Source organism: Fusarium solani (genome assembly GCF_023522795.1).
Source record: "Fusarium solani strain SB1 chromosome Unknown bctg00000003_1, whole genome shotgun sequence".
Classification (NCBI taxonomy): domain Eukaryota; kingdom Fungi; phylum Ascomycota; class Sordariomycetes; order Hypocreales; family Nectriaceae; genus Fusarium; species Fusarium solani.
The window spans coordinates 1,707,026-1,725,337 of NW_027072154.1; the positions used below are offsets into that span (position 1 = coordinate 1,707,026).

The window sequence follows — 18,312 nt, forward strand, 5'->3', positions numbered from 1 at the left end:
ACCACGGCAGCCGTCATACCGTCGATGGGTTCAGATGTGTGAGGGCCTGGTAGAGGACATCAACTTGTCCTGCTGCGGTGCTAAGGCAGAAGACTAATACCAGTACAATTAATGTCCGGCAGAGAGGAGCTGCCCAGCCAACTCGTCGAGTTTCAACCTCCAGGGCGTCAAGGGGTTGAACAGAATGAATGTGAAGCGCTCACCAGAGTTGCAGATCAGAACATGGCGAAATTATCGCGTGCCGGACAAGAAACAAGGTCACGGGCCAAATCTCAGACACGAGCTGTTAGATGGCGGTCGGCATGAAGAATGCTTGCTCTCCCGGGCATCAAAGAGACGCGCAACAATGTGGGAGGTTTCGTGCCAAACAGTGGTTTCGAGTCAATCAACGTCTCAAGGTGCTCCCTGGCGACTCGAGAGAGGACGCCAGTCCAGCTCTGGGGTAGTAGAAGCATATGGGACTTCTACGCGCAAGCCACAGCGACCAAACCGGGGTGGAGGGAGAGCCTGGGGGTTCAGCATTCGGGGCGGCACTGACACCCAAAGGGGAAATAGTGGCCCGGGAGTCGATGCAGCGAGGCGGCCGGGATGGCACGCTTGGCCGAAAGTTAGATGGACACCTCTACCTGTGCCTTGGTTATCTCGGCCGGGCGAGTGCGTCACCGGCGCCGGCGCCGAGGTGTAGTTTACTGGGCCAGAGGTCACTGCGCAAAAACCCTAACGTTACTGTCGACTTTGGCGAAGTGAGGCATGCTCGAGAGGCGGCCGTTTTACAGGAACAAAGAGACGGACAATGTAGTAAGTGGGCTGGAGCAAAATAACTGTGGTTAATGCCATCGACACCCCGAGAGAGCCACAACCAGGGAACAGGGATGAGGGCGATTTCCTGTGCATCAACCAGCCTATTGACCGTTTGACCACGGGGCGATCCATGAACATCCTGGCGCATGGCAAAGAGTTTTGGCACACACTCCCGGATCTCACCCACACCCGCCCTTTCCACTCACCTCGGCATCCCACACACCCTCTGGGCCTTGGGACCCTCCCCCTGCTCAGGATCACCACGAGAGTCATCACAACATTTCCTCTCAAGGTGGGGACGTCACTGCCGGGACAGATGTTCGACAATGACCCTGGAGGCTAGGCCCATCGAGCGGCACCAGGGAACCTCCCGTCAGCGTCACCGGCCCCTTCCCTTGCCTATCGTCTGCTCTCAAACCCTGCCGCCAACGATGCCCTTCAGTCCCAGGCCCTGGCGCACCGGTAGGGCCCACTCCCAATTTTGTGACAGCTGCGCTTGGAAGAAGGGCCTTTTGGAGGGGGCGTATGCGGGTGTAGGCCCAGCAAAGGCGTCGACGGCTTTCAGATCTGATAGACGGGTCCCCTCCACTTTGACAGGTTCCTTTCCCGGACCAGAGAGTTACTTAAGTTCCCAAGCCCCCGACAACTTGGCTGCGAACACCAGCTTTTGGCGAACCTTTCACATCGAACTCGAACTTGGCAACTCTATAGGCTCTTTAATCTCGGCCAGAGCCATTCCTTCTTCCTTAATACAAGCAGCCCCTCCTTACTTGGCGCTGCTCTTTCTTGTCTTAATACACTGACCGACACTGACCAACCAACCACCTTTGGTCCGACGCTTGGAAACGCCGTGATTAATCCTACAAATGCATACATCAACTTCTCTGTTTATGTCTGGTCAATACACTCAACCCGAAACTCACTACACTCCTCGACACAAGCCGAATCCTCCTCCGTCGCCCCCAATGGAAGACTACAAGTGCTCTCTGCCTTCCATCTCAAACCTTCTGGGTCTGGCTGATGCTGGCTCCCCACGAGCGAAGCCTCCCCCGCCTCACGGCAACATTCTCCTCGATTCGAAGGTGAGTGGCTTTCCTGGAGAACAAGGTAAAAGGAATGGTGACTCACATTCCTACAGCTACTCCTGCTCCGTCTCATACCCGATCTGGATCAGAATGGGCAAAGTCATCGCACCGCGGACTGCCCCCAACACCCCCCATGGGTACAGATGCTTCATTCGAACCAGCCAACTCTCCTGCAAGAAAGCCCTCGAGTCAGGCGTATCCTGGGTCGGCTTCTAGAGCCTACTATTACGAGACGACACCGCCGCTGGAGCCTGATGTTCAGCGCCAGCCAACTGCCGCGGCCATCCCTCGAGCGACACCTGCTCCGGCGGCCTATCCTCAGCAGCCCTACTCCACCACCTACGTCAACCAGCCTCCGATGGGTACATACTACCCTCCGGCACAGCACCCTGGTGCTACCCCTGCTCCAGAAATGAGCCCCTACTATCAACGTCCTCTCCCCCAGGCGTACCCTCCTCCAGTAGGCATGCCGGCACCTGCTCCATCAGGGGCAAACCCATGGCAACATCACCATTACCTCAACCCAACAGGCGCAGCAGCTTTCCCGCAGAGCCAGGACCGATACATCTGCCCGACATGCAACAAGGCATTCAGTCGACCAAGCAGCCTAAGGATCCACAGCCACTCGCACACTGGGGAGAAGCCATTCAAGTGCCCACATGCCGGGTGCGGCAAGGCATTCAGCGTACGCAGCAACATGAAGCGCCACGAGAGGGGCTGCCATAGCTTCGAGTTCAACGGCTCCGTTATGCGAGGCTAAAGGGCCCAGGAAGATGATGACTGCAGTGGTCGATGAGCGACGCCTCATGGAACGATAATTCGGTGATACGATTTCGATATTTTCTCCAACATGTCACGGGGGAAGGTCTCACGGAGTCCTCGGTTTGGGAGGCTCAACCGGCACGGCGTTGCGGACAGGGTGGGAAAGGAAGGGGAATAGGATGGGGAGGGAAGGAAAAGCTACATTCGCTTCACGACCTGGATCTGTATTACTGGACACTCTGTTTTGTGGTGCTTTACTTTATTGTTTTTGTTTGTTTATTTGTCGGGGCCCGTTGAAGCTCCTGGGAGCGGGCGAGGTCACTTAGACGGCGTACAGTTGGAACCTGGGTTGATGGCCTAGCGAAGCATCATGCATGGCGTTTTTTTGGACGAGGGCATCGACTGATAGGAGTCGAGCGACAGAGCAGAGCAAAGGAGCAGAAGAAGGCCAAGGCTATTTCAGCCGTGGGTCTAAACAATATACCAAGACATTTTGAGATTCATGCGCTTGATGGGTTGAGCAGTCCGTGCGGTATAGCTACGTGTAAAGCGAGTATAGCGGTCATTTCCGAGATTTTGTGTGTCCTGCGTATGTGCGGCAGTTCGCAAGTGGACCAATTGAGGGAGATTATGGAAGCTCTAGAATCGGCTTTGAGAGGGGAAAAGGCAGAGGGAATAAATGACGCCTAGATTTCCTAGTGTCTGTTTGTACGAGATGGCGGTTGAGCCGGTGGCAGGAGGTGCATATTGTGTGGGTTTTGCGGTTGGTGGTGGAAGAGTTGTGCGTGAGAATGTCGCTGTTGGTTTGCCGGAAAGGAGTGAGACATCAGGAACGAAGAACGAGATGAGCGGGATCTGATTGGTCGCTGGGCGCTAGAGATGTCAAGACTTCCTTGCCGTTATTGAATAATTTCTATTTTATTTCTTATGCCGATTGCTACTGTAAACAAGAGCATGAATCCCACCCAGCAACTCTGAGTTTGACAGGACCCTTGCTCTGGAGATCCATTGCCAGTGTCACTTGCGCCTCCAAGAGTGTGACGTCGTCGACTACACTGCCTCGAGGCGGAGAAATACAGGGGCCCAAGAGACGACCAGCAACAACTTCCTTGGAAGACTCGCTTGGGTACGAAGCTGACAATTAGGGCGACGACCACAGTCCTACGAGGGCCCAACTGAAGTCCGTGATTGCTGAGCCGAGTTCCCGAGGGTTTTCTCGCAACATGATCCATCCATACCGACGGGCTTATATCGCCTTACATGTGCAACGGCGAACAGACGCGCCGTCAACCCGGAAAGGGCTGTTGCATGCGCGCCAAAAGGGAACCAGCCCAGGGCGGGTAGGGGTAAACCTGGGGATTTCTGGTCAGGGCTGGACGGACCGGTTCGGGATGCTGCTCCGCCCGCCTCGTGTCTTTTCTGGAGTCTTGTCCTGTGCTCTCGTCGTGCTGGGACAGGGACGCCAGAAAGTTGAACGGGCTGGGGGCCTAGGTCAGTCAGGGACATGGATGTTGCTTGGAATGATCGGCTGGATCATGGGCGTGCAAAGGTTTAGCGAGGGTGGAAGAATGGCAGCAGAGCGTCGGCCGGGTGGGATAGGGTATTATCGTTGGCTTCTCCGTGCCGGAATAGCTTGATATCCATCCCCCATTGCACGACTCATTTAACGGGCACGGCAATGGATGGCTTCGAGGCCGATCACTGTGCTCGTGCTTCAGCCTAGTACCTGACACTGACACGCGCGAACAATTAAGGTCGGCGAAGAGGATTCCCGACAGAGATTGGCGTTGGCCGTGTTGGCGGTGTGAACGGGGGCAGCTCATACCATGACATGATGATGGTCTTGGCCGATGGCTGACGATGGCCTCGTCTTTGCTCGATGGATGATGCTCGCTCCGAGGGGAGAATCGGGGCTCTCATCAGCGCCCTTCTCTACTGTATGCAAATGTCACGTCAAAAAGACGGGAACACGGCGCGGCAAGACAAGGCAAAGCGGGAGACGTCATCCGCGGGCGCAGGCAGAGTTAATTTCAACATGCAAAGGATTCCATTTTCATTCATCTCTTGTGTGCTCTGACGTTGTTTGACTTCTTTTTTTGTTTGTGTTCTCGATTGTGGGATGTCTTGTACATGAAAGTGTTGAAGGGGGATCCCATCAAGGCCACGTTTTTGGGGACCTGGTACCTCCCAACAACGGTCGTCGGTGGGGAAAAGGCCTGGAACCGAGGGAAAGAAAGAATTGCTCATGGAAGAAAGAGGGGACAGGACGGCGTCAATTGGAAGGGGAGAAAAGGATCGCAGGGCGCTATCGTGTCCCAGGGTGATGCTGGTCGAGGACCAAAGCAGTGGATGAGATGGATATGGGTGGTTGAGGGGAGATCCATGGGTTGTACAAGACCAGAACAACATACATGAGCAGCAGCAGCAGCAGCAGCAGCGGTACGGGATGTGGATGTGCAGGACCCGCGGGTTGGGGGCGTGAAAGAGTGTGTGTGGGAGGGCGTATCGCCCTGGGCTTGTGCCACGGAGAGAGATGGCCATGCCCTGCCCTGCCCTGTCTGTGTTCCCGAACAGAGAGAGAAGAGCTTCGAGATGCGCTTCCAAAAAAGGATCCACATCTTGCCGGGGCTCCGATTCGATTCTTCTGCACACCCTCCCCTTCCCAACGCCCCCCAGAAAGATCCGTCGGGTCCCAGGGGTTTTCCTCTTTCTTGGCGCCCGGTCGCGCTAAACCCCAGCAGGCCAGAAGGGCCAAACGCCCGTGGCCGGGGGTCTGGTTCCAGTGGATAAGTTGCGGCTGCTGGCTGCCAATCGGGGACCTTGACCCCCCTGAAACCCCACCCAACCCTCTTTCTTCACTGCCGGAGTCAGGATTTCCCGTCCACGACAGCACCACTGCGTACGCCATTGTCTCCATGTACAGGATGAGGCCTGTTTGTTTGGACGCTCCATGGTTTTTGCGGGAAATATTTCTGGGTAGAACCATTCCCATGGTCTTGCATGTTTCTCTCTTGCTCTTCATTAAAGATCGAATCCTTCGATCGTGAAAATTTGCTTCTTCGTTTTGCGGTGAATGGATGATTCTGGCGTGACTGTTACACACTCGCTCCATTAGAGTCCGAGCAGCAGCAGCACCTCTCCTGCATCAAGGTTTCGCCTCTCCCTATAGTTGGGATGAATTATAGAAGGGAATCCTTACCTATCGGGGACTTTTTGCGTCCCGCCGGGCAAACTTAGATATTGTCACATACGAGGACTTCATCTTGTTTGAGTTGCCTCCTTCCCTGCTTGTGCCAACTTATGTCCTTGAGCTAATCCTATTTTCGGCCTCTCCCATTCAAGAGTCCCTCACTTCCAACCTCCAACACCATCACAACCATCGTCACCCCCCTACGCCCGCAGCGCATGGGCCCTCAATTTCTGGCCGGTTTTCAATTGCCGGGACTCCCAAGCCTGATTTTTACACCATGACCCCCTGAGATCTGGCCCATCTCCTGTTGTTGATGATGTTGCCTACCTTTCGAGCTCCTCTTGGCAGTCCCGAGGGCGGCAATGGAAACACACAAACACTGGGGAAAGGCATCACCCCATGTTCCACTCGTAATGCCACCGCGACGGCCGGTGCAGCAAGGGACTTCCCAGATTCTACTTTGACAGGTGCGCGTCGATGCTGCCCGTCTTTGCTCTCTCCATCTTTAGCTGCACATGTCTGACTACGTACCAACATGGCAGTCTGTCGTCCAACTATCACGACGCCGTCTCTGTCTCGCTCTCTGTTCTAAGCTGGGGGTCGTGGACTTGCAGCTCTTGCATGTAAAGTGCTGCTTCTGCTTCTGCTCCTGCATATATGCCTTTAGATGGATCCTCGCTTACGAGTCTCCTGGATACCAACTGAAGCATGCACACGCGCTTGGATCGCTGCAAGGCTGCCTGTCCTGATGCCGACCTGATGGAGGATGCGACACAAGGTCTTCGTTCCCTGCAGCACATGGCGGTTCCATCCTCGCGGGATAGCATGGTATGGGATCGCTGGATACCCTTCTTGACCGGTCAGCAGGGAAGCAAGCATCGGATCCCGAATGGTCACCGTCGACGACATCCACCAAAACCTCCGCTTCTCTCATTATCCTCGATCCCTCCCGTCGCTCAAGCTTCTCAAGATCACGGCCGCGGACTGCGCATGCACCTTCCTACTTGTGCCCCTCGGGTGACATGTCGTCAGGGTTCAACGGTCCCCGGCTGTTAACCGTCAACGGAAAACTCCGCCACCATTCCTCTCGAGGGTTTGCCGACGGCGGCGTGGGCGTCGATATCCACTTCCACTTCCACTTCCACTTCCCACTCGTACGGCACCATGAATTCATCCGTCCCTGCCTTGCCCGTCTGCCGTGTCTATTGATCGACGAGGACCCTCTTCCACGAGGCTTCTTGGATCCTTCAGGTAAGGCCTAGCCTGGCAGCCTGGCCGTGCAGCCACGCTGCCCTGCCTAGCTCGGCCAACCCACACTATCCGTGCTTCTGTCAACCGGACTTTACTTGAATCAACTCATTCTCCGTCTCCTTCTGCCGTCCGGCCACCGTCCAGCCGGGTCTCATCCATCGTAACCTACCTAACCTGGCTTCAAGATGACCAGGTATGCAAACTCTATGCCCCTTGGTCTGCACCTTCACCTGCACAAACTGACTCAGGACCAGACACGGAGAATTCCATATCCCACGGCACCTTCATCCATCCGCCAGGGTTCTTGAGCCGCCAAGCTTCAACCAAAAGATCGGTCAGTCTCAGTCTCAGACGATATCACCTTGCTTGCCAGCCGAGACTGGTACGACGGCGGCCTTGAGGCACGGTAAACCTTGATTGCTTCCTCTATTACGTGCCGGAAACCGATCCTGTTCCAGCTACGCCCCGTCAGAGTGGATGACGGAACGGAGTTGCTCCCTTCGGCCACCGAGATGATTTTCCTCCTCCCTCGGTTCCAGTACCATGTTTAGCCCTGGTAGATACGGGATCGACTTCGGGAATCGAATCAGGTCAGGTAAGGTCAGGCAGAGAGTCTGTGGAAACTGGGCAGCCGCAGCTTCAACTTTGGGAATGGGTGTCGTCCATTGCCAACTGTGGCCTAACCCAGCGGCTGACCCCATTGGCCTGACTACTCGGTTGGCTACCACTACCACTGCTATTGTCCTGCCTTACATGTAAGTGCCGTGATTTAGTCGAACCCTCTTTTGACAGATCTTCATTACCTCCCTACTTACGTCACTCCACATGGCATGGCATGGCATGGCCATATTGCTTGGCCTTGGATGCCACCTCCTGAGTTCCCTTTCCTCGTGGATAGTCCTCCCTTCTCCTATGGCTTTCTTTATCATCTTCACATAAGCAAGTTTCACAGGCGGAAAAAAAGAAAGTAAAAAGGAAACACTAAGCCCTGGCTCAAAGTCCCACGCCGAGGCGTTTCAGGTCTCGGGAGCAGGGGCCACTCCCTGCCAAACGCTCTCGTCTCCGAAAGAAGAAAAACCTGGGCGAAGAAGAAAAACACACGATGTCACGCTGCACCGGAACCTGACAGAACGTGAACCCCGATAAACGCTTGCGCGCCCTAAGCGGTGATCGCCGTCCAGGACCCCCGTTTCTCCGTCCCGAGCAGCATCTTAAGGGTTCTGCTGCTGCCCCGGATGGGATCCTATGCAAGCGCGTTTTGTCCGCGGCACGAGCGCGAAGCACGGACGACGCTCGTGGCCATGTGGTTTTTTGCTTTTTGCCTGTTGGTGATGAAGGCTCTGGAGGAGACGTTTGTTTCATCATGGGGGAGACATGATGATGGTGGTGGAGAATGGTTGTTTGCTTATCTCACTCCTTTTCAGTTGTTGTCTCTCTCGCTTGCATGTTTGTCGACTCTAAGCGAGACGCGGCTCCACGATCTTGATGAGCCACGAGTTGAAACCTGTTTCACTTTCTGGTGCATCAGCTTCTTCACAGCACGAGGGCTCTCTCGACAAACTTACTCGAGACCGTCGCAGCCGACTGCACCGGAAACCAAGAGGCCAAGTGTTGGTTGCCAGCCAGCGTCTTTGCATAGTTAGTGGAGTCGATAGTTTACGACCCTGGCGGCGCGATTGGCTCCTCAGACGTGCACTGTCGCGAGTGCGTCAGAGTCTATAAGCTAGGAACCTTTTTGGGTCGGTGTGCGTTAGGTCTGCCTGTTAGATGTGAATATCTACACAGTTGCGGTGAGAGAGTGGGAAAGGGTGTAGTCACGCTGCATCTTGAGGGGGCTTTCTCTTTGAGACGAGTTGTGGAAATAAGACGCTTGGCTCAAAGGTGTGGTGATAGAGAAGACCATGTGCCGAGAGGTGAAGGTGAGGTTAGCCGAGGTCTCGATTTGAATGTGAAGAGTAGCTGCAGATGGCTGGAGTAGTATGTTGATGAGCTGTCTGGGCTTCATTGTTGCGCAACGTCGTAAAAGGCCTATTCTCAATAGGCTTCGTGCTCTGGTAGAAACAATGCCACGTTACGGGTGGGTGCCTGGAGCCAGTTGCCAACTCGGCGTCTTCGTGGCATCCAGCAACTTCACGCCTTGTTCCAGAAAATCGGTGAGTAGTTCGCTCGGCGCTGAGCAAGTTTCAGCTTTGATGCTCGCTCTTGACCTCGTAGGGCTGTAGGTCACAGTAGAGATGTAAAGGGAAAATTAACGCATTCATACTGATAGTGTCTGGCTGTTGGTTATTTGTTGTCGACATAGCTGAGGGCGAAAGGACGCTGTGAACTCACGATGGAGAGCGGTCTGTGAGTCACGATGTACAAAAACATGATAATCAAAGCTTCACGACGTCGTATTAATGTAAAATTGTTGGTTGAAAATGAAATGATTGAGCTTTAAGTGGGCTTTTTTATATTCGCTATTGTTGAAATGGAGTTGTAGTGAATATCAGGCCAGTTGTCCAACCATGGTGTTGCAACTCGCTTGCCATATGTCCACACTTTATCTACCATAACCATACAACCTGTCTATAATCACCAAGTATCATCATAAACCTATTCAAATTATATTTAATCAGTTACTCTACCCAATCTGCCACGCAACACGCAGTTCCAGGGTCGTCCTCTGATGAACTGAGCTACCCTAGAGTGAGCGCTCAGCTCGGAGCGATGTGGAGGGGACAACACATGTACACACTTGCAGCTATAGATAAAGTCCTCTATCACACTTGTTCCTCTCCAGAAAGCAATATGAGGCGTGAGGGGATAATTAGGGGGAAGGGGGTTGTGCTTGTTTGTGGGTGGCGGTTCATGACCTTTGACCACAACTAATAACCTCGAATGGCTCCTCGAAGGGCCAAATTGAGGATAGATACTGCGCAAGTCTTCGACTCTGGCAAAAGGGCATGACGAGAAACTGTTGGAAGTAACCAACTTGCACACTACCCCCTCAAAGCCTTACCTTGGGTAGTGTTCATCCAAAGAGTGGACTTTGAACACTCGGCCCTCGTGTTCTAAGGGGGCAAGTCCGGGATCAGAGACTAACTGAAGATGAATAAGAGACCAAAATAAATATATTTAAGCCCTTCAAAGAGACACCAGGGCTAAAGATTGTGTGTGCAGGAGTTACTCATGACTTGGGCCTGTATCTGGAACTGTCCATTAGTTGTGATGCAAGACATGGGTTGAAGGAAGAAATCGCGGACATAAACTATTGAAATACAAGGAAGAGAACATGGACGTGTGATGGGTATATGAACGTTGAATTCAAGGTGGCGGTTGGAACCGGAGCGATAGGGGCTCCAGCTGTGCAAAAGGGGTAGACATCAGAACGAGGCGACGAGCTGGAGAGAAGGAGGGCGGCGGATGACTGCCCAAGTAAGGAAGAAGAACATAACCGAGAGACAAATGATTCACATCAGGTTCAACGTCTATCGCTTTCATGACTTTGTTTGCCTGTTCGCCTGCCAAGTTACCTCCAACCAGCCAACTCTGACCTCCCTTGCCACAACGCCGATTGATGAATAGGTAGCCAGAGGAAGGAAAAGCCTCATGTGAAACACTCCCATGGTACTGAAGGCGAGAGTCTCGAAAGGAAGTGCAGTGGCTAGATTGTTGAACCGTAACCCTTCGCCGAGAATGAAAGACAGACCCCTGAGATGTCTCCCGAGGTAGGGTGTATACGTCAACGAACGAAACCCCGGAGAGCCGTGTGGATGCAGTATAGAATAAAGAGCCGAACTTGACAGGATGGTCTTAATCGCAAGGGTCCTGGCAATAGTCGCCTGGGTCAACATGAACGGTGTGCGTACCCCAGTGACTTCCCAAGGCCTCGGAACCGCCCCGAGTTGACATGATGTCTAACGAGACCCCCGATGAGCGGCCCCGAAACGACCTCGGCCTATAGACCAGAGTATTCTAGTAGTCTTATGTATGATACAGGTGTATTCTCTGCTTGGTAGAAGAATCGGCATCATTCCCTTGAGAGCTTCATGGGTGCTGACTGGGGTTCGTGACGGCCAAGATGCTGTTGCCATGAACAGATCAGGAGAGCGGGACGTAACTCGGAATGTTCCCTACCCAACCTTCTGGTTTACCTCGGTATTGACGGAGAGCGCGGAAGTAGCCTGGATTGCTTAAAGTTTGACGTACCCCAGGATCATGGCTGAAGATATCACGAGATACCTTCGGGAATACCAAGTCGAGATCTATATCCCCGTCAACCCCTTTCCCCAGTTACCCAACTCTGGACCAGTCAGAGAATTGCACACCTCAGCAGAATCATTATGCTAGTGACTTGGCATGCTAGGAGTATTCAAAGCGTGAGTGATTGTCCGGTAACCGTGAGCTGAGTGCTGGTCACACAATCCAAGGACCTTGGCTCTGTGTTGCCCTTGCTCCCAATCTGCAAGCGGCCCAAAAGGTTGGTGTCATGGCGTGGAAAGTCATGAGCATACATCTAGCGACACATATCCTCAAGGACTAGCCACCCAGAGTGAGTCTGGGGCAGTCGATGGCTACGAGGGGCTACGCGCAACGTCTTAAACCGGTCAGACTCCGAGAATCCGGGGTCTAGCTCAGCCACGGCTGAAGGGAGAAGAATGCAAGGAACGTGCGGGTAAAGATCATGATCCCGTGCGACACCCCTCCCCGGCTGCGGTTAAAGGTAGAGCGGCGGTATGGCGAGGGCATCACGACCAGAGGGTGTCAGCGCTAGGTCAACGAACAAGGGCGCAAAGAGCACGCCATCCGTTCGTATTACTCTGGCGTCAAATCGCCTTCAAAAAGACGGCCGTAGCACGGCAGCTCAGAGCCTACCCCTAGGAAGACACTGACTGATTGCCAGGTGCCGGTTTGGAGGGTGAAAACACCGCATCCCAGGGCAGCACGCAGGGACAGATACGGCGGGACAGGGGTGGTATTACTTGCAGCGGCAGCAACCACTTGACAGACATGTCCTCGTGCAGGTCACTCGCAATGCGACACGGGGATGAGAACAGACAAAGTGATCGGATGGAGGGCACCAACATCGGGGACTCTAATCCGCACTTCGAGAGCGGTTTGCGAGGGTGAGGGCGGGGGAGGCGCAGAGTCGCGGCGGGGTTCCGGGGTTGGACAGGCTCTTAATCCGGGGTTTGAAGAGCATCACTGTGCGCAGGTCTTGTGCCTCTAGGACGTCATGTTGAGGCTGAACGGGGGATGGGATCCTGCACGTCGGCGGCGAGATGCATGATGCAGATGCAGTGCAAATCGACATGAACGCCTTGAGCGATGGGACGAACGCGCAAGGTCGAATGAACGGCGGTTGTTTTGTCTGGTAGGTAAAAGTCGCTCTCTGGTGTGGCTGGCGCTGAAGGGGCTTTGGCGAGTGATTCCTTGCTCGTCGTGTGTGCCCCCTGCCAGGATGTGTTTCGTCTGGCGCGCGCCACAGCCAAGGGCCCAATCGCCAGCTCTAGAACTACTGGAGGGGGCTTGATTTCGGGGAGCTGGAGGCCGATTTCCGGATCGACGGAGAGGCTAGGTAGATGGGTGAGTGATGGCGACGGCGATGGTCATGGCGATGATGGGTGATGAGGGTGATTTGAGACAGGGCGCCTGGACATGTCTTGGAAGAGGTTTCAGCTAAATGTGGGCCGGTAGATGCCGGCGCTTGTACTTGTAATTGCGGATAGGATGAAATGAAAGGAAAGGATGCAGCTCTTTGGTGGAAATGACAGATGAAGAGTTGGTTATTTGAATGGGATGCCTCTGGTCATGGAGGATATGAAATGGATGTTTGATGATGGATGTTTGAGAGAGAAATGGATGAGTGGAGCTCATGCATTGAGAGACACGTGCGCATTACATTAGCACCTACCGAGTTTGGCAATCACTACGTATGTACTGGACCTTCCTTTGTAGATATAGGGCTGGTGGTGTGGTCCATTGAATTGATGACTGGCAGATGCTTGTTTGAGCAGAAGTCTTCCATGTAGGATACAATCTCCGTTGCTGGATCATACTAGGCACCTACGCAATACTCATACACATTGGATGTTGCTCCCGTCACCGCCCGGACTGGCGTGACATGACTTGTATTGACAGACAGACGGCACCTACCGTCGCATCTCGTCTCGGGGCTCCTCAGGCGGTTCCCCGCGGGTGGCTCCCCTTGCCATGGATGCAAGCGTGGCTCTGCTCCCATGCAAGCGTGGCTCTCATCCGTCCCAAGGCGCGTGGGTAGGTGAAAGACACCAGAGAAAGCCCGGGGATCCATGGACTTCTTTTCAAATGTCCCGAGGTGGCACGGTTCCGTCATGATCAGCCGAGGGGACAAGACAGGACAGGACAGCATGGGAATCTGTCAGAGGCTGAGAGCAGCGGTCAGAGAAAAATATTGGATGTACATGGACCCGCGTCTCCATCCTCACCTTTTTCAGTACCTGACTACTCCGTTCCTAGCATCGAGATGGAAGTTGAACCGAGGACGAGACAAGATATAATAGTCCCACCTACAAAGATCAAGTCCCACAAACGAAAACGAGAAATGAAAGGCAGCGCGGCCCATGATCCGGGATTCCGTCCGTCGGTTCGGTCATGGGAAGAGAAGCAAGCTCCTTGTCGTATGTTGCCAGCAATCTGCGGCTCCCCGTTCGTGGTGGACTCGGCATCGGTTGACGGGGAGAGGCAGTAGGTAAGTAAGTAATAGAGGTCGGTGTGTTTGATCATGTATCCATCCATCCATCCCGGGTCATGACGGTTGAGGTGTATCATGATCCATCTCCTGACTTTGGCGACGAGCCAGTCTCGGTCATTATGTTTTTGCATTATCGACTATTACATCGTTCCATTCTCTTGCACCACCTCCTTTCTTTTTCTTTTTTCTGGCCGACTACTTTTCTCTTCTTCTTCTTTTTCCCACTCTCTGATCCTATTTCCTCTTCTCTTCCCTCCCTTGGCGACTAGACCTATTTCCTCTCACCACGGTCTGGGCGCCTACTCTCACACAAGCTCTCACCGACCTTGTCTAGCACCACCACCACCACTCACTACCACCATCAATAGCCAGCTACTGTGGTTCATCAAACAGCCCTGCTAGGCTCTTGCGCCAAACCGAACCTTGTCTGCCCCAACAGTTCCCCTACCGGCCGTCGTTGCTTTTTCTTTCTTCTCATCTGCCGTGAAAAGCAAACAAAGAAAAAATCGGTCTCGAGATCGGCCTTGGAGAGCTCAGCTAGCGCGCGCTACTGAGATTTGGTGCTGCTGCGCCGGTTTCCGCTCTGTCGGTACCTGGCCCCCAGGTCTTGCAAGGTCTTTAGGCGGTGATCCATCCATTGATTGTCACTGTTTTGTTATTAGACGCCGCCGCACTGATTTCCATCTCCACGATACGAAGCGAGCGATCCATTCGAGACAAATCAAGACGAGACAGGACAAGACAAGATCGAGTCACACGCCCGTGCCTTGTCTTGACTCTACCTAAATCTGTCCCGCGGCTCAAGAACCTTCTCTTCAATTGAAACAAGACAGGCAGTTCGAGTTGCACGTGCAAGCATCACAAGCAACTCGTGCAACCTCGTCTCCTCCTCCTTCCTCTTCTCCTCCCTCCGCATCCCATCCATCCATCCATCCATCCCATCTTTGTCTGGTCTAGTTCGTCTTTTCCTTCCAAAACACCACCAACCAACATCGACGGATTTCAGCCCCAGAGAAACTAACAGCCGGGGGTTTTATCAATCAAAAGAAACGACACCCCTGCTGGTCGCTGCACCTCCCACGCGCCGTCTCTTCTCCCTCTGCACTTGCCTTCTTGCTTGTGCTGTGCTGCCCACAAAGTCGACTTGACTCGACTCTCCTATCCTCTCGGCTCTCGAGCAGCAAATCAATCGAATCGTCGTCACCACTCGGTCAACTCATCCTCAGCGCAGCGCACCCCGGTCGACGTCAGGCTTGACCCCGGTACCAACTGACCTGGGTCTACCTTAACCCCCATCAAATCATCCCTGCCTCTCTCACCGAAACCCACGCCGCCCACTCTCCGCCGCCTTTCGGTCGGTATACCGGCCCTTTTCTACTGCGTCCTCCCCCCTCCCCTCTGTCTTGTTGCTCCTCCCATTCTCCAATCACGGCTCTCCCGTCCTTTCCCCCAAAAGAGAAGCCGGCTCACACCTCTTCTCTCTCCTCTTTCTTCTTCCTCGTTCGGGTGCCGCGAGGTCTGGGAGCCTCCAGACAAGATAACCTACCAACCCGACATCGACCCAACGACACCACACTGACACCATTCCAAACAAAGTCAAGAGACGCTACGCTACACTACCTGCGCATACGCTCACGCCCTCCCCGCCGATGATGCTCATGATTGTCTCGGTCGCGATATCATGATGCTCTGCGCAGCACAGCACACGCCGATTCTAGCGCCATCGCAGCTGCTGTTGTCCCCGTTGTCGTCCTGGTCGTCTCCATCACCGTCGCTTCTGTGCGCGCTCTTGTCGCAACCATTGGCATCACCATCTTCCGCGCCTCTATCTCTACCACAACATCGCCGAGTCCCGACTCCCCTCGGCCTCTTGGCCACTTCCGAACCACTACAGTCCATGTCCCGAGTCGCTGCAGCCGTCCTATACACACACAGAATCTCTCCTCGCCCACCAGCTCGGCACATACCCAACCGCCGTCCGGCGACAACCCATTACACCAGAACCTTCCTGTGACCCCCCCGACCTCAATCGCATCCGTCGCCTCTACGATCCCCTCGGCCCCGCCGCGCCGTAGCTAGCAGCCCCTCCAGCGGCTGCCCGCCATGTCGGCACAGGCCGTCCCGGACACCCAGTTAGGCCTCGATGCCGAGGAAATCCAACTGCTACGCCAGGGCCAAGCGGCGCTGGGAGGGGGATCCAGCAGCTCGCGCGCCGCCAGCCGCGCCAGCAGCCAGGGCCTCTTGATGCTAGATAGCTCATCGCTATCAGCTCTGGGTCGCTACTTTGACCATCTCATGGCCAGCATCGAGCAGCGGATACAGCACCTAAGCTACGAAGCACAGCGCTTTACGCAGCTGCAGTACGACGAAGCCGATGGTATCATTGGGGGAGCCGACGCTGAGATCGCTCGCTACACCGAGATCCTCCAGCAGCTGGATGAGCTCGAGGTGGACTTTGACCGCATCGCCCATATCAAGGAGATTGTCAAGGGTTACAGGTCCAGGGTTGAAAGCTTGGAGCGTGATCTCGACAGCAGCAGTACCTCGAGCCGGCATCATCACCACAGACACTCGTCGTCGCACCATTCGTCCCATCGCCACAGCCACGGCCACAGCTCCCGTCACAGCACCTCCCACCGTTCACGACATTAATCAGGCTAATGACCCTCCCTAATCGCCCTGGTGGTTCCCAGGAGCCTCATGGTATCACAATGGTTAGAGACCATTGACTAACGAAATGAAAAAGAAAAAGAAAAGGAGAAAAAAAGAGATGAAAATAAGACAAAACGAGATGGAGAAAGACAAGGTCCTGCGCGGGTTACACAGGACCGCCATTCTCACAAACAACAACTACAACAACCATGGCGAGATGGACAGGCTCTTAGGCCAGACCAAGAGCCTCTAACGACACGACACTTTATCAGGGAGGGCGCCCGGAACGTGGGAATATCGGAAGATTGACGGGCCTCACGGCTACAACACGCTACGCAACGCAAGATGGAACTGGCCTCGCGGCCGCCTTTTAATGCTGTTTTTATAGTTGCTCTGCTTTGTTTCTTGGACACTTACGGCTGACACGGTGCTACTTGGCGTTGACATGATGCTCTGTTGGTGGATGGGATGTGTTTATTATTTTTGCTCTATTTTTTAATTGTTTTGTCAAATGTGTGTGGTGTTTTAGCTTGCGGATGGAGAGAAAAAAATACCCCCTTGATTTCCTCGTTTGAGCATTGCAAATACTCCAATTCAAGTTTGTCGACTTGTGTAGAAGCTGCTTCTACGATGTGATGTGATGATGAACATGGATGCCCTTGCTCTGTTGTTGATGCTCTTGTTCAAAGGTAGTTGTTCCGTTTGGTGAGCTTCTAGACAACTCATCATGTCGTCTCTGCAAGTCGTCACGCCTCCAACTGTCGCCTCGCCCGGACGACTGGTTCTGGGGTGCAGATGAGGAGGGGGGATGGATGCATATGCATGGCGTTGCAAGGGAGAGATATTGGTGTGTTGCTGCCGCTGCTAGCTAACTCAGACGCAGTGATGCCCAACTCGAGGGGCACTAGCTGACGTGGTTTAAGGAAATAAGGCTGGCTGATTGAATATTGGATGGGAATTGTTGTTGTTCGTTGGGGGGAGTTTGATGATATGATGATGCAGTAGCCAAAGCAAGTGAGATGCGGCGGGTTGTGCTTCCGCCGTCAAGGGTATATATGCCCAATTCCACCCATCGTGGGCCAATTGGTGGATGAGTTTTGAAAGATGCCCATGACCTTGAAGTGCAGGTAGTTGAACTAGACAAGGGTTGATTGTTTGTGGATGCTTCTTATTGGAGACTCACCGAGGACTTGCAATTATTGGCTCGGAGGATAGTCGAGCAGTTATTGGTTCAGGGAGGATATACTCCATAGATAACTGTTGAGGAGTTCAAGTAACTTAACCTCATAGCATACCCAAAGGGCAGATCAAGGTGTTAGTTACTGTGAGTGAATACAACTCAATGGCTATGTCTGTAAGTGAGACATGTACAAGTTGATAGAGCCAACTCAATCCACCACGAATAGACAATACCACGTTATCAAGAGACCTCAAGTTAAAGAATCATGGTCTTTTTATCAACGTCTAAAACACAACAAAGGAAGCCAATATCCATCAATCAATCAATCCCATCCATCCATTCATCCATTGAATACCACAATTCAAATCCCCTCCCCTCCCTTTCCCACGCCTCATCATAGACCAGACCAAAAACCGATCGACCGTCATCAAGTTATGCCAACCGACCAATAATCCAGACCAAATAAAAAAGCCAACAACAAAGAAAAAACCCCAACAAACAAACAAACCAACATGGAAAGATGATGGTTTCACGCTGCTGTGTTGCCCCCTTCCTTGTTACGCCATAAAACGCCGCTTGCCATGGTTTCGTTTCCAACAACTCGCTCTCTCATCTCCTTCAAATACTTCCTCCTCTGTCTCTTTCTCATGATGCTTGCTTGCTTCTTTCAATGTAG

The 18,312-nt window shown here is 53.5% G+C and overlaps 2 protein-coding genes across 2 annotated transcripts; both read left to right on the forward strand.

Annotated features, from left to right (window-relative positions):
* Window positions 1–1,766: 1,766 nt before the first annotated feature.
* Window positions 1,767–2,646, forward strand: MRS44_006102 (uncharacterized protein; the record flags this gene model as incomplete). Its single annotated transcript, XM_065621641.1, has 2 exons — window positions 1,767–1,887; window positions 1,940–2,646. The coding sequence occupies 2 exons, from the start codon at window positions 1,767–1,769 to the stop codon at window positions 2,644–2,646; spliced, it is 828 nt and encodes a 275-aa protein (XP_065477713.1).
* Window positions 2,647–15,907: 13,261 nt separating this feature from the next.
* MRS44_006103 (uncharacterized protein) lies at window positions 15,908–16,478 on the forward strand (the record flags this gene model as incomplete). The annotated part of the gene is made up of 2 exons (XM_065621642.1): window positions 15,908–16,295; window positions 16,345–16,478. The coding sequence occupies 2 exons, from the start codon at window positions 15,908–15,910 to the stop codon at window positions 16,476–16,478; spliced, it is 522 nt and encodes a 173-aa protein (XP_065477714.1).
* Between the last annotated feature and the right edge of the window lie 1,834 nt (window positions 16,479–18,312).